Source organism: Vipera ursinii (assembly GCF_947247035.1).
Source record: "Vipera ursinii genome assembly, chromosome: 6".
NCBI lineage: Eukaryota > Metazoa > Chordata > Lepidosauria > Squamata > Viperidae > Vipera > Vipera ursinii.
Window position 1 is genome coordinate 31,427,275 of NC_139515.1, and position 17,014 is coordinate 31,444,288.

The window sequence follows — 17,014 nt, forward strand, 5'->3', positions numbered from 1 at the left end:
GTGCTCAGCTTTCATATCAGTGTGAATATATCGTCAAGGTACACCAATATATCGTCAAGGTACACCAAAACCCCCATGAATAGATCCTCATTTATCAGCTGCATGAACACTGCAGGGGTGCCATGCAGCCCAAAAGGGAGCACTTTGAATTGGAAGCACCCCAGGGGGCAGTTAAAAGCGGTCTTCCATTCATCTCCCTCCTTAATCCTGGCTCAGTAATAGGCTTCCCATAAGTACAATTTAGAGAATATTTTGCCTTTGAAAGGTGGGCCAGCATATCTTTCATGAGTGGGAGCGAGTACACATTTTCCACGCACACCGCGTTCAGACCCGTATAATCAACCCAGAGAGGAAGAGACCCATTTTTCTTCTCCTGGAACATAACTGGGGCTGCCACCCAGGGTCTGGCCAGCTGAATGAAACCACGGGCCAAATTTTTGTCTGTGAATTTGTGTAGTTTGTCTAACTCTCTTGGAATCATAGAATACGGCTTTGGCAACTTAGCCCCGGGGACAATCTCAGTGCACAGTCTGTGGGTCAGTGAGGAGTTTATCCATGCCCCCCTCACTAAACACCTCAACCAGGTCGTGGTATTCTTGGGGTATGCCTTGCAGCAACTCGCTCCTCAAAGCCGCTGCTACTTCTCTGTGGGGTTCCTTCTTCACTCCATGGCCGCTGTTGCCTGGGACTTGCTCTCTCTTTGGGAATTTCAGCAGTCCCTTTCTCCAATCTACCTGCGGGTTCCATTTTTTGAGCCAGTCCAGTCCTAATTCAAGAGGCCATTCTATTCCATTCCACTAAGTCTCAGAGTGGCTTCCCAGCGGCTGGGACGTCCCCTGCGATTGACCTGTCTAGTTGGCAAAAAGTGATTGGATTTTTTTAACCTCCTCAGGCAGAGGCGTTTTCCAGTCTTCCTACTAAGGTTGGGCTTATTAAGCACCTGGTGCACCCCAAGTCTAGTAGAGCCTTTAAGGCCACTTTCTTTCCCAAGCTTGGGATTAACAGTTCTATGAGCATGGTCACTGGTGCGATTGGCCCACTTACCAGGGAAGGTCCTGGTCTTCCAATGGGGTCGGAATTCTACTCCCCTGTTTTGGGCTGGGATGGAACTCAAACGACCTTTGTGGTTTTCAGGACCTTGTCTTTTGGGCGTTGTGAGGGCTTAACTGGTTTCCCCCTGGCATCCAGTCTCCCTTCTTCGCTGGAGTCTTGGCTCTGAAATCGGCCGCCTGGTGACCCTCCTTGCCACATTTGAAGCAGGCGGTGGATCATGGTGGAACTGCCTGGGGCTTGGTAGCCTTCCTCTTCCTCCTGGATTGATACTGGTTTCACGCTTGGCCAATTTCAGTTTCTTTGGCCAGGATGTAGCAGTTATGTAGGCAAGCTGGAGCCCCTCAGGCAATGCAGGCATAGTACAGGGGAGGGGAGTTCAACCCATTTATATTCATTGAAAAACTAACTTTCCTTCTTCCTCGACTTCTCTTCATTTCGTGTTTCCCAATTTCTAATGTTTCTTCTAAAAGCTCTATAATCTGTTCTATAAAGTCTTCTTCCTTATCTTCAGATATATTCTGAAATCTTGGGGGATGGTTTGCTTTTTCCATTTCCAGTATTGTCACTGAGTCTTCCAAGTTTTTTTTTTGCACCCGTCTGTGATTTTCTTCCTTTATATCCTCCTCCTTTGGATCAGCTTCCTCTGATTTGTCTTCTATTTTCTGAGTTCCTTGTTCATTCTTTATAGTCATTTTCCCTAAGGTTTTCTAATTGTGAGTTTAAGTTAAAATCTTGTTCATTTATCTTATCCAGATTGCCTTTAGTCTCATCATAGTTTCTTCTTGAATCTTCTTAATGTGAAACAATTACCTCTTGAATTAATTGCAGTTTAGATTGCATTTCCTTCTGAAAGTTGTTAGCTTTTTCTCTCTGATATACCAGGCTGGGGGTTTCGGAGGCAGATACTGAGGATGGTTTTTAACCACTTAGCTAGGTGTGGAGCACTCATTTTTGTTCCCACCCTTTATTATATTCCCCAAGTGCTGGCCTTATCTAACACGCCCAATCATATAGTCAATACAACAGTATACTATTTAAATTTAAAATCATTGTCATATAGTTCTTATAGTCTTTGTACATAGCCCTTATAGTCCAATAAGTTCCAAAATATAAGTTGACCAACAAAAGGAGCGTTTTGTAATAGTTCTTCTGTTAAGGAATCCAAAAATTATCCGTCAATTGATGTTTGTAATCCAAAATGTCCAACCATCCTTTGATCAGTCAATAAATCTTCCCCAGGCAAAAGTAACCAAGGCAAAAAGTTAAAAGTTCAAGAGGGTCAGCAAGTTTCAAAACAGTTATAACTCCCACCATGCAGAGAATAGCCCAGAATATTTTTCTCCTTTGCCAGCTGCTCTCTGTTGAACTAAGAGCTTCACTGAAGATCAAAGAGGCTAAGTAGTTATCTATATCTGGGCTTTGTGTCAAGTCCACTCTAGACACAACAAATTTGGTACTGTACCTCTATTCCACCACTACATGTGCTTACATATCCATTTTCCAGCACTTAAAGCAGGGTACTTCAAACTTGGCCCTTTTATGACTTGGGAATTTCAACTCCCGGAATTCCTCAGCCAGCGTATCTGGCTGAGGAATTCTGGGAGTTGAAGTCCACAAGTCATAACAGGGCCAAGTGTGAAGAACCCCGACTTAAAGCAAAGAATTATTTCAGCTTTAAAGTTTCTTAAAACTTCACCGCAATATTCTTTCAAAAAGAAAAATCTTACTTGTAATTTCCACCTTGGTTGTAATTTCCACCTTGGTTGTAATTTCCACCTTGGGCCGATGTTCCTGTCTTTCGGAAGCTTTGCTGATTATCATTTGTGAGTCACTGCCTGGGCAGGAAACAGCCCCATACATTGGTGTTACATTTTATACAATTCATTTACTAAAAATAACCTTTATTTTTTCCTTCAATTCCACCCTTTTTCTCTTCTACCTGGATATTCTTTTATACTTTTAAGAATTCACAATTCCCTAAATTTTCTTTAGGTTCCTGTGGAAGCAAGTTGTTATATTCTGAATTTTCTTTTCCCAACCCTGTTTTCCTACCTTCATTATTAACATTGTTCCTTTCTTCCCATTTTCTATTGAAGTTGTTATTAAAGTCATACTTTTCATTGTTCGTCTTATTAACATTTGTATGAGAGGAATCAAACATGGTAAAAACATAATAGCCAAAAATCCTAATATTGCAAATTTTGCTAATTCTCTCCAATTTCCAAACCATCCTCCAAACCAATTATTTACCCCATCTAAGGTTAATCCCTTCCAAGTTTGGACTGGGACATGAGCTAATTTTATAGTCTGTAATTTCCTTTAGTACCTTACCACTCTCATCTACTTCAATGCAGCAATTTCTCAAATTAAATTTTCCACACACACCTTCTTGGGCTGATACGTAGTCTAAGGCTAACCGATTCTGCATGATATAGGTTCAAGACTTTACACTTTCCTTAGCTAAATGTGTCAGGGTACTTACAGTGTCATTAGTAATTATTTTGAGCACTGCTTGCAGCCGAATTACCGTTTAGAATATATATGGGCTCTCTGGCACCTAAAGTGCCATCTTCCGCCCATGTAGCTGGTCCATAATAGTTGATGATCTTCTGTGGAGTCCAGTCATCATCCTTCCAGGTTCCAATTTTTATATCACTTGGCTGTATGGCTCTTTTTTCTCGGACAGCAATTGTTTCTGTTTGATGGGGAAAAGGAAAAAGCTTGGCTTTATTATTCCTAAGATACAAGATCCATACCACCCCTTGGACAGATACCCATAGGCATATTTTCCACATATCCAATACATACCTTCTGGGGCTACCCAGTCCAGGGTGTCGTTTTCAAGATCTTTTAAATAAGCCATCTGTTATTTCACTTAATGTCTCTTTCTTTGATATTCCACTTCCTCCCCACCAATTGTCATTGTTCCATACAGTCAAGCAAATCATGTCTCCTACTGCTACTTTCCTATTTTTTCTTTGTCTTTCATAACATACTTTCCCTACTAAATGTGTGGTTAATGCCCATGTTCCCTCTTTTTCTTTTGTGAACTTGAGAGTTTTATTTTTCCACATTTCCACCACAATGTCATGTTTCAATTCTTCAGTCTCCCATGGCCGCTGTTCTCCCATGTTTGTTCCTCCACATACAAAACAATTGCTCACTGTTAGAGTCTTAGCAATTTCTTCAGCTAATTGTACAAACATATTCACTGCTTTTTTAGGAAATTCAGGTAATTCTGATTTCTCAAATTCCTGATAATATGACCAAAATATACTTTTGTGTATTGGCTTTACCTTAGTTGTTTCTATTTTTAATACTAGCCACCCCCATGGGTCCTTTCCGGTTCCAACTATTCCTATTCCAAATTCTTTATATTGGATTCCTTTTTCCAGTGACTGATTTATATATATACAAATTGGGTTACATTTTCCTTGAGTGCAATCAGTCCTGGTACTCCCATAATGATGTTCATTTCCTTTGGTCCTATACTTTTCCCATTTGGGACTCTAGTGTACCAGTAATCATAGCTTGGAGCAAAGGCAACATGTCCTGTACTTAATGTAGATGCTCTCTGAAATAAATACTTCCTCTCTTTCATATAACTTCTTTCCCTTTCTACGTTTTCGCATCTCACCCCAACTGAGTTATCAGAGCCTGTCCGTTATTAATAGCTTGGCAAGCATCAAAAGACACACTAGTTCCACCCCTAGTTTCATTATGGGCTATATAACCTTGTCTGATTTGGCTTAATGAGAACATCTGAAATGCATTTCCCCACATTGCTTTTGGGTCATAACATTCTACCCCTGTGCTGGTGTTGCAATGCTTGTATTGTGTTTCATTCTGAATGCAGTCTGTTAAGTCAGTTTGTAAACATTCAGGAATCATAGTATGCTATATCATTGTGTTCTCAATTTTCTCTTCTCTCGTCATTTTTACGCATTGCATACACGGTTCTAATGGTTGGGCAGGTTTTAAAAGAGTGTAATAAGAAAACCCACACACACATACCAGCTCATAACATCCCAATACAATCTTCTATGATCTTAATATCACACTCTTACACCCTGTACACAAACCGCAATCAATACAGTGAGAGCAACAACAACAACACCCACTAAGGCAACCACAAAATCAGCACATCTAGCAGGTATTGGATTTGCTCACTCTTGGTTTTCCTTGGTTGAGGCAGAAGCATAAACAACCATTCAGTTCTAAATAAAAAATGCAACGTTTAGTCCTTATATCTCTATTACTCCTCCCCCTGTCAGGAAAATTGATTACTAGTCCGTTAAGTCCTTCAAAACTTTAACTTCAGTGAGCCTCCTTGGTGAGATTCCACCTTCCACCTCTCTGGGGCTGGCACAGGCCCTTTTACTCGAGAATAATGGCTCCAACCTTTTTCAGCTGTCTGGATGGCTGTCTCAGTAGTTAACAAGATGATGTAAGGTCCCTCCCAAATTGGAGTTAGTTTTTCATCTCTCCAGGCTTTTATTAACACCCACTGTCCTGCCTTGTATTGGTGTACTGCAAAGTCCAAGTGTGGAGTTTGAGCAAGAATGCCTTTCTGTCGCAAGAGAGAAAAACATCTGGACAGTTCGAGTACATATTTTCTAATTATTTTATCTTTCAATTTAATCCTTGGTAATCCCTCCTTCCCCATATAAGGTATTCCAAACATGAGTTCAAATGATGACACCCCAATATCTTTACGTGGTTGTGTTTGGATTCTTAATAAGGCCAAGGGGAGTCATTTGTTCCAGGGTAAATTTGTTTCCTCCATTAATTTAATCAAAGTTTGTTTTAATTTTTGATTTGAACGTTCAGCAATCCCAGAGCTACTGAGATGCCAAGCTGTGTGATAATCCCACTTAATTCCCACGGCCTCATTAATTAATTTGACTACCCTTGCAGTAAAATGCGTTCCCTGTTCACTATCTATTACTTCAAGAAGACCATACTTGGGTATTATACTTTCTAGCAATATTCTGCACGTGGTGCTAGTATTTGCATTCACACATGGAAAAGCTTCCACCCATTGAGTTAAATGATCCACCATGACAAGCAAAAATCTTATTTTTCCTGCTCTTGGTAATTCAGTATAGTCAATTTGGATTCTCTGAAAAGGTTGTATTGTGAACTCCCTTCCCCCTATTGGTTGTTTTCTTAGTGCTGCTTTGTTTGTTTTCAGACAGACCATACATTTTCTAACCATTTGTAAGGCCAGGCTATATATTCCTTAACATACATATTTTCTTTGTGTCAAATCTATTAAAGCTTGTGCCCCCCCAGTATGTCCCTTCATGTAGCCTCTCAATCAGATTTCTCAGGTTAATTTAACATCTTTCTCCCATCTGGCAATATCCACTCCATTTGAATTTTGAACTATCCTCTCTTTCCTCATTGCTTCTTCCTCTTCATTGGAGAACTTTGGTATCCCTTGTTCTTCTATTTCAGGTATCATATAAAAAATATTTTTCTTTTTCCATGAGTCCTGCTTCTTTAGCCCTTTCATCTGCTAAATTGTTGCCATAGATTTCAAACCTCTCCCCCTTCTGGTGCGCTTCTACATGTATTATAGCTAATGCCTGAAATATAGTTATTAAATTTAAAATGTCAATGACTAATTCTTCTTTTGATAATCCCTTCCCTTTACTATTCACCAACCCTCTTCTTTCCATATTTTTCCAAAAGTGTGCACTATTCCAAAAGCATACACAGAATCTGTGTATATATTACCACCTTCCTTTCCTAATTCCTTCAAAGCCATTTTTAATGCATATAATTCACAAGTCTGAGCAGACCACAGATTTGGTAATCTCTCAGCTAGCACAGTTTCCCATGTTTCCCATTCTACTATGGCATAGGCACTCCTTCGCTCCCCCTCTATCACCCTGGAGCTCCCATCTATAAACAAAGTTCTTAGTCCTCCTATTCGAGTTTCTTTCAAATCATCCCTCATCTTGGTCTGATAGTCAATTGCTTCTAAGCAATCATGTTCTATTTCTTGCGAATCTCTTTCTCCACTTAGAAACTGAGCTGGGTTTACATTAGCTTCAGTCATGATCACTAGACTTGGATCTTCTAGTAAAATGCTTTCATATTTCATCAGTCTAGAGTTTGTCATCCACTTTTGAGCTTGCTGATTCAAAATATTTCTTACTTGGTGTGGACTACTCAGTACAATTGCCCCTCCAAAACCTATCTTCCGGCTTTCTTGAACTAGCAAGGCGGTGGCTGCAATTGCTTGTACACAGATCGGCCATCCTTTTATTACTGGATCCATCGATTTTGATAAAAATGCTACAGGTTTCTTCAATCCTCCCCATTTCTGGGCTAGAACTCCTTTGGCTACTCCATTCTCTACAGCAACAAAAAGATGAAATGTTTTTTCTGAGTCTGGCAATGATAGAACAGGTGCCTTTTCTAATTTCTCCTTTAGTTCCTGGAATTTCCCTTTCTCTTCCTCCGACCATTTGATTACTCATGGTTAGGAGTCTTATCAGTTTTAAGTACAATGGTTTAGTTGTTTCTGCATAATTTACAATCCATTGTCTACAATACCCTACCAATCCCAAAAATTTTCTAAGGGCTTTTTTATCCTTTGGCAGTGTTTGTGTTATTATTCCTTCTATTCTAGAGGGAGTAATTTTTCTGCTGCCTTTACTTAACAAATGCCCTAAATATTTCACTTCCCTTTCTACATACTGGAGTTTGTTTTTAGATACTCTCAGCCCTTGAGATGCTAAATAATTTAGTAAGTCGTTAGTTCCTTTCTCGATATCTTGTTTCCTTTCTCCCAAGAGTAATAAATTGTCCACATATTGTATCAAAGATAATTTTGGATATTTTTAAAATTTTTTCCAGAATTTGTTCTAGGATTTGACTATAGGTTGTTCTTCTGCTCCCCCCTACTGCTCCTTGTTCATCTTCTAAGGCTGGAGCATTTGGTATTACTGGTGAAGGGTATTCTAAAGGATCACATCCCAGTTTTTCCTCCTTTAATTTAAAAATTCTGTCTTCCTCTGGTGGAACTGGTCCTTCCCAATTCACAAAATACCATGGTTTTACGTATGGTATTTCACTGCTTAGGGTAGGTCTTTTAAGAATATATTGCTCTAATTTCCCTATCCAATATTTATTTGGCTCTCCCAACCGGTCCCAACGATAATCAGGTGGACTAATTACATAACGAGGCCACTCCTTTAAACACAAAGTTATCATCCTCCGTTTTGTTGTTTTACAAGTCCATGCTTCCAAATCTTCATCATCCCACTGACTTAGTAATTGTCCTAATGGACTGTCAGAAGGAATTTCTATATCCCGATTAGTTAATTTTATAGTTATTTTCTTTTCTTTAGGTTTACAACAACAACAATTGACCATCTTCTTGAGTTGCCCTGATTATGGTTCCCTAAGGTTCTCGATTTTATGGCCACTCAAAATTTTCAACACCAGTTTGCTTCCCTTCAGGCTGTCCTTCCCCCTCTCGGGGTAAGGAAATGCAACCTTTCAGGTCCACACTCGCTTTGGACTTACAGTGTTCCCAGAACACAACCCATCACAGTCACACAGCCATTATTGCAGAAACCTCCCACAATCACTCTCCTGACCACCCAGGTACAATTGGGTGTTTCCCTTCTTCGGGGCAAATGTTTCTTACTTGGGCCCGTGCACTGGGTTACCTGGTCCTGGGCTTCAGTTGTTGACTCTCTTCCTCTTTCCTATTCTTTGATTTTTGTAGACCAGAGTTGTCAATTTAGTTTGGCTCGGAGCCTGCAAGGGGAAGCTAGATCTCAGATTACTCCAGGCAGTTGAAATCAACAGGTGCGCCCCTGGACTTTACTAAGAACTGCTCCACTTAGAGGCCCACATTGGGTCACCAAGATTGTGAGATGTAAAAACCCAAAATTTGATACAACTCAAAGACAAGTCTGGTTAACAAAGACAAAGATTTATTGAAAAGAAAATTGAAAATAAAAAAATAAAAGCATTTACAAACATGGCCTCTTAGACCCTTCCCAAATTGGATTGGGTTCAAGAGCACACTGAGCAAGTTTCAAAGTAGGCATTTTATAATCTTTCACGACACACGACACCCCTAAGAAGCTTAAGTCATTCCTTTGAAATTGTTTCTATTTCTGATCATTTCCGTCTATCCGTTATGATCTTATCCAGATCTTATCTTATTTACTTGTAAATTCCACCTTGGTTGTAATTTCCACCTTGGGCCGATGTTCCTGTCTTTTGGAAGCTTTGCTGATTACCATTTGTGAGTCACTGCCTGGGCAGGAAACAGTTAGCCTCATACATTGGTGTTACATTTTATACAATTCATTTATAAAAGAATAACCTTTATTTTTTCCTTGACTTCTTTTAGGGTTGTAATGGGAATTGTTTAACAGAAACAGGAAAGCCCCATAGGGGTGCAATTATTTTGCCCCATTTAGATGCACTGACTGTTGATTCAGGAAAAACATTTACTTTTTTTGCAAAAGCTGATAGTTCCAAAGCATGTTTATATTGTCCTGATTCATAAACAGAATGTGTAACTTTGATCTATATATAATCAGGTCCTGTTTTTTTTAAAGTATCTTAGCTCTGGTGCAATATGGTGTTTTTTTTTTAATTCCATTTATATCCCGCCCTTCTCCGAAGACTCAGGGCGGCTTACAAGCTTAGCAGTAGCCTTCATTCTATGTATATGCCTGCTTATTAGGGCTTTCACACACCCTCAAGCGGCATTATTACAAAGTCAGCTTAATTGCCCCCAACAATCTGGGTCCTCATTTTACCTACCTCGGAAGGATGGAAGGCTGAGTCAACCTTGAGCCTGGTGGGATGCGAACCTGCACTAATTGCAGGCAGCTGGTGTTACTTAAGGAGGCATTAGCCCACTGCTCCACCAAGGCTCTGTTGAATCTGAATTAAAAACTTGTACTTAAGAAACCATTATTGCAGAATTGTTATATACTGTTCTGGTTGTATTTCACATTTAAGCCCAGAATTGGAGATACAAAAGTCATGAGCCTTGTATTATTTCTATTATTTTCATATATTATATACTATTATATATGTGTGTGTGTGTGTGTGTGTGTGTGTGTGTGTGTGTGTGTGTGTTTGTGTCTCTGTGTGTGTGTAATATGTGTGTGTATATATATTTGTGTGTACAAACACACAAACAAAAACACACACTGTATATAGTCCAAAGACTGGTTGATTTAGTTTTTCATCTCCTGTGCATTTTTTGGTTAATAATAATAATTCGTGGTTAACATTAAGACATACTTTTCATTTTCATTTTAAGAGCATTTTGTCAGACAGATGATAGCATACTTTAATTGTTCCAAGTATGCCTAGTGGTTTAAGAAAAAGATGGGAGAAGACAAACTTCTAGATTCTACATTCCAAAGAAGTAGACAGTGTATTTTTAATTTATCAGAAGTATTTTTCCCCTCCATGTATTGGCTGCATGGAGCTTCAGCAGTGAATTTTTCATGGATAGGATTCCTGTAATGAACTTGATCTGAACAAAACAAAGTTGAGGGCATTCTTGCAGGTCGTACTAATCTAGTATTATTTAAAAATCATATGACAAACACGAGACTGGTATAAAACAGGAATTGTTCTTTTTGGTAATTATTGCATTTCTGGCTCTCTCATAGGTGGAGATTCATTACAGCTTGACACGCTTTTAGACTGGTGGAGAGACAAGAATGGCTCCTTTTGTTCACGGCTTATTATAGTTTTAGACTGTGAGAATGCTCAGCCTTGGGTTAAAGAAGTCAGAAAAGTCAGTGACTTGTATATCGCAGTGCAAGGAGCAGAACTGGCTAAAATAGTAGACATAGAAGAATCAGACCCTCCCCACCTTGGTGATTTCACCCAAGATTGGGTTGAATACAATTGTAATTCTAATCACAATATCAGCTGGTTTGAAAAGGGGCGTACTGTGAAAGCTGTGTATGGAGTGTCAAAAGGGTGGAGTGACTACACTTTACATTTGCCAACTGAAAATGATGTTGCCAAGCATTGGATGATGTATTTTCCCCGCATCACATACCCATTGGTTCATCTTGCAAGCTGGTTCTGTGGGCTTAATCTCTTTTGGATTTGCAAAATTTGTTTTAGGTGCTTAAAACGATTAAAAATGAGTTGGTTTCTTCCTACAGTATTGGATACAGGACAAGGCTTTAAACTCATCAGATCTTAACTAAGAACCAGATTTCAGAGCTCTTACAACTTGAAACAGGGTTGACTTATAACTTTTTATTTGTTACATTTTACTTTTTGAAGAAATGTTGTTATCCATGTAGCTATATTCCTTTTTGTATTTTCTTGAGCAAATACAAGATTTCAGAAAAATAAGAAACTCCATTTGAAAACAAAAACAGCATAAATGTTAAGTGAAATTTGTAACCAAATTGGATTTGAATTCCATAAGAGCCATTAAATGTGACCATGGACTTGAGAGACAGTTTTGTGTGCTTCTTTGCATTGCAGCTGTCTGATATAAATTTGCCAAATTTCACACTTACTAAACACTCTGTTCCATAGGGCAAATATATCTGTTTCAATCCTAGGTCATTGGAAGAGAGATCATGATTTCAAAACATAAAGCAGCAAAGAACTAAAATAAATCAAGTTATGCCAGCTAGATATCTGTAAATTAATTCATTTCATGTTGGCACTTTAATTCATGTTGAAATGAACTAAAGTGAATGTTACATTTTTCCATGAAATGTTCATGTGCATTTACATAGGAGTCTTCTATCCTAATCCTAGACAAACATACATGGGAGTAAGTATTACTGTAGCTTATTTTAGCATGTTTTGTCTTGGAAATGATGCTGAAATTAATTTTTGAATATTTCAAGCCTTAATTAACACATCATAAATAAGCTCAGCAAAGCTGAACTCAACAATGTTAAATTGATATTTTTCTCTGATTTTCAGTGGAGAAAGCAAAGCATTTTTTATTATATTTTTTCTTCACACTGAAACACATTGATTTTAATTTAAAAATACATTCTTAAGCTGCAGAATCTTTTTCTTTGTGGAGCTAGAAAATAATTGAGTAATAACTAAAATGCATATATGAAAAACAACATATTTTCAATTCATTTTTTTGCTGGTCAATTTTTAGTTGTAACTATTTACTGAATACTAATGATTCATGCAACAGTTTTAGAACTATAAAATTAAGATAAAGTATCCCCACAAACCAATTTAATTTTCTAATTATGGGATTTAAATGGCTTGTTTTCACCTCTCTTTTACCTTATAAAATGTACAGCACAATGAAAGCATATAGACTAAGATAAAGCTGGCAATATGTGATATAATCTGCATTCTTACTTTAACTTTTTAAATGGAAATCTGTTTTGTAATTATTGATTACAATATTTTACTCCATACTTTTGTCAAGCATTATAAAAATAGATTCACAATGCATATTTATCCAAATTACTATCAGTTACTACAGAATTTTAATTTAAAATGTGCATTAATAGTAACAATACAGCCAAAGCTTACCAATTGTATTTTTCCTACGTAAGCTACTTTTCTGTTTAACAGTTCATAGTTTGATAGATTCAGGAACTGGGAAAAATTCTTTCTCTTGCATTGCCTACTTCACTCAACAGCAGTGGTCTGCAAAGACCAATACCCCTAAAGAAACCACTTGCCAAACCAGTTTGACACCCCTGGTATAGGGTTACCTGCCAGAGCAGAGGGTTGAACTAGGAAGACCTCCAAGGTCCCTTCCAACTCTATTATTATTATTACTATATTATTTCATTTGTTCTCCTTTTTATGCACATTTCCTATAATGTGCAAGTACTGGTACATCCAAGTAATTTAGATCTAAGTGGAAAGTATATTATATCTACAAAAGTACTACGCCATTTTCTTGATTATATAGCTGCATTCTTTTCTCAGCATTATTTTATGTGGATTATTTGAGGTTTTAGTATGCTAAAATTGATTTAAGCCTGAATTTACTGTCAGCAATGAATAACACTTTTCTTGAAAAAAAATCCTTGTTATCAGGTTTTTTTTGAACTTATACTATAAAAGTATTGTTTATATATGACTCATTTGTATATTTTTACATTTTTGTCTTATTCTATATTCAGCCATTTAATTTTGTTATTTTTTGTTAAACTTAATTGGATTGTATAGAATGACATAAATTAATTTTCTCCATCTTTCAGTGAGCATGCACTAGGCAAAGGGAGATGTAATAATTTCTTGGTTATTTTCTTTTAATGAGATGTAGCCCTTTTATTTCATAAAATTTTCTTTAGCAAAACAGCTAGTTAAGAATTGTTCTAAAATCTAGTGAAATCTGTTTCTCTGTCAGTGGATTCAATTTTATCATTTAGGATGAGAAAACCTATATAAAATTAATACAGGTAATCCCCGAGTTACAAGTGTTCACTTTTAGCGCTCAATGTTACACTATAAGCGCCCTCTAGTGTTTACAAGCAAGGCCCAAAATTACAAATTTTGCAGCACCGTGGCAGTTGTTCGCCTTTATGAACAACTGCAGAAGCTCTGCAACATTCACCCTATTCCCCCCCGTGTTCCCCACAACTGCTTCTTCTTCCTATTCTGCCATGCCAGATTCACCTTGCAAAAATCCTTTCTGCTGCAATTTCTTTGCCTTTGAAGGAGAGGAGAGGAGAGTTGATGGAAGCTCCCAGGTGCCGTAATATCACGTGAGTTCAGGCACCCATCCCTCTTACAGAAAATGAGTGCCTGAACTCTTGAGAGATCATGGACCCCAGAAACTTTGATTTTCAGGGAGAAAAGTGTTTGGGATACCACCGCCAGAACATTTTTTAGCTTCATCTGCCTGCAAATGGGGCGCTTGGGAATGGAGCAAAATGCTTCATTTCAAAGCATCCCATTTATAGCCAGACGGAGCTTCCACTCTCCCCAAGGTCTCCATCTGGCTAAAAAGTGTTTGAGTGCCTATAGAGCACTTTGAAACAGAGCAGAGTGGAACATTTCAAAGTGCCCCATTTGCAGCCAGACGGAGCTTCCAGTCTCCCTAAGGTATCCATCTGGCTAAAAAGTGTTTGAACACCTATGGAGCACTTTGAATTGTTGCAAAACAGAGTGTTTCAAAGCACCCCATTTGCAGCCAGATGGAGCTTCCAGTCTCCCCCAGGTCTCCATCTGGGTAAAAAGTGCTCCGGCAGTGGTGGAAAGGTATTGGGTGGGGAGCAGGAGACAGACACTGGAAACACTTTTCGCCCCCAAAATCAGTTTCTGGGGTCCGTGTTCCAGCAAGAGTTCAGGCACCCATTCTCTGCAAAATAGGATCAGTGCCTGAACTTACATGATATTACGGCACCCAGCAGTTTCCATCAACTCTCCTCTCCCTCAAAGGCAGAAACCACTGCAGAGAGGATTTTTGCAAGATGAGTCTGGTGCAGCAGGAAGGGAAGGGGAAGGTTTAGGTTTCTAGTGGGTTGGGCAGGCCTTGGAGGCCTCTTCCATCACTAGCCCCCCCATGGCCTTCCCCACACTGAGATACCTTATGTGCACTTAACGAACTGTGCATTCACCCATGCATTCAATTAGCAAATGCGTGGGCGAACGGGAGTGATCTCTTTCAAGGTATGAGATTCACTCCCATGAATTCTCAAGTTACGAATGGAATGGGCAGGCTCCATTCCATTCGTAACTCAGTTACCTGTAACTGAATTTTTGCCATTAATGTGATTTTGTACCCATCTTTAATTTCTCTGTATTTCCTAATATAGCACTTAACCATATGGGAAATATTTTTAAATCAGCCAGTGAATAATCAACTTTTAAAACCTTAGCTGGGTTTTGAATACAAACTTGATTCAGTCATTATTATTTTTATTAAATTCAGAATTGCAATTAAGCCTCTTAATATATATGTTTATATATTTATTCAATAACATTTAGTGCAGGATTCAGCATACTGAATATATCCAGAATGAGAACAAAACACTAGAATGTTACAATGTTCAGGGCATTAAGAATGTTTTGGCAAAATATAATTTTCTCACTGTGAATCTGACAAAAATAAATTAGTGGAAATGCAGTAAATTAATTGTAGAGTGCAATTTAATAGGTGGATCTTTTTGAACTGTACTATACAAGATAGAAAACAGCTGCTTGAATAGAATATTGGTGCTGGAGAAATATTATTCCTATTTTGGTTATAAACAGAAAAAACTAGGTACTGGAAAATAAACTTTTGTAAAGAAAATCATAACATGATTTTTTAAAATCCATTCAGTGCAATAATTATTGGAAGTCCTATGCTTAGAAAATATGTCATATAGACTCACAGTACAAATTACAAACCTCCATCAGCATAACTTACTACATTAATTAAAATTAGTCTAGTAGCCAAATTTGCAGCCAGCAAAAGTGTATGCTTCTTTAAAAACGTGTTAGTCAAAAAAGGGGCCAACAGACAATTTCTGATTTTTTTTTGCCACCATAGACAACCCAACTCTTCTACAATGCCTCTAGAACACAAAACCAATTATAAGTCCCAAGAAAACAAATCAAACAATGAGATAGGGAGTGATGAGAGAAAAAAACTCAAACAAAAAGTAAAGAGGTGCAGGAAACATACCCATGGACAGACATAACATGATTTTTTAAAATCCATTCAGTGCAATAATTATTGGAAGTCCTATGCTTAGAAAATATGTCATATAGACTCACAGTACAAATTACAAACCTCCTTCAGCATAACTTACTACATTAATTAAAATTAGTCTAGTAGCCAAATTTGCAGCCAGCAAAAGTGTATGCTTCTTTAAAAACGTGTTAGTCAAAAAAGGGGCCAACAGACAATTTCTGATTTTTTTTTGCCACCATAGACAACCCAACTCTTCTACAATGCCTCTAGAACACAAAACCAATTATAAGTCCCAAGAAAACAAATCAAACAATGAGATAGGGAGTGATGAGAGAAAAAAACTCAAACAAAAAGTAAAGAGGTGCAGGAAACATACCCATGGACAGACATAAAAGTCTTAAATGCTTATGTGCAAATGCTAAAAGCTTGGGGAACAAATAGGATGAACTAGAAGCAATAGTACATGAGGGCAGGTATGATATAATTGCCATTACAGAGACCTGGTGGGATAAAACCCATGACTGGAATGTACTGATGGATAGATACAAATTGTTCAAAAGAAACATCTACAAAAAGAGGAGGTGGAGTTGCACTGTATGTAAGAGATCATTACATATTTACAGAAATTCACATGATCAAAGATAAAGCCCCTCTAGAATCCATATGAGTCAATATAAAAGGAAAAAAGTGATATTGCCTAGGGATGTATTACAGGCCACCCAACCAATCTGAAGAAATAGGTGAACATTTTGCCAACCAGTTAACAAATGTATGTAGGTGTCACTGCATGTTTTTTTTTAGTTCGTCTGAAAAGCTCAATTCTAATTGTACACTTCCTTCGTTCTGCACCTGTGTTGATAACCTATCTTGTAACCATAGTGAATGTCATGTGGTCTAGCTATGTTATAAGTTAGCTTTGCTGTGTGCGCAAGTGTAAAATGTTTTTCTAGTCTTTGTCTTTACTTTTTCCTGTTACTGTCTTATGAGAGAGGATGTAGTCGGTTAGCTTTCTTTGTTCATATATATTTTTCTTTTGTGATTAAAGTTTTTTTAATAGAATATGCGTCTGGCTTTATTTCCTTCACCCACACGCATTATGCATCATCTGAAGCACGGTCCATCGCCCTCTGATAGGAAGAATTATTCCTTGACATTGGTTGCCGAGGATGGTTTGATTTATGTTTTAGACCAGGGGTCAGCAACCTGAAACAGTGAAAGAGCCACTCGGAACCAGTTCCCTCACAAAAGGAAAAACTGGGAGCCGCAAAAAATGTTTTCACATACGCGTACATGTGCGCATGCGCAGAACAGGGTTTGACT

General features: G+C 38.1%; 1 protein-coding gene across 8 annotated transcripts in view; it reads left to right on the plus strand.

The window, feature by feature from the left end:
- The window catches only part of TMEM168 (transmembrane protein 168), a 39,272-nt gene extending 22,519 nt beyond the window's left edge, over positions 1-16,753 (plus strand). For all 8 annotated transcript variants that reach the window (XM_083366685.1, XM_083366687.1, XM_083366689.1 and 5 more), the window contains one exon: positions 10,722-16,753. In XM_083366685.1, coding sequence (XP_083222811.1) covers positions 10,722-11,269 — 548 coding nt within the window. In that variant the 3' untranslated portion in view covers positions 11,270-16,753. The remainder of the gene's footprint in view (positions 1-10,721) is intronic.
- The last annotated feature ends 261 nt before the right edge of the window (positions 16,754-17,014 follow it).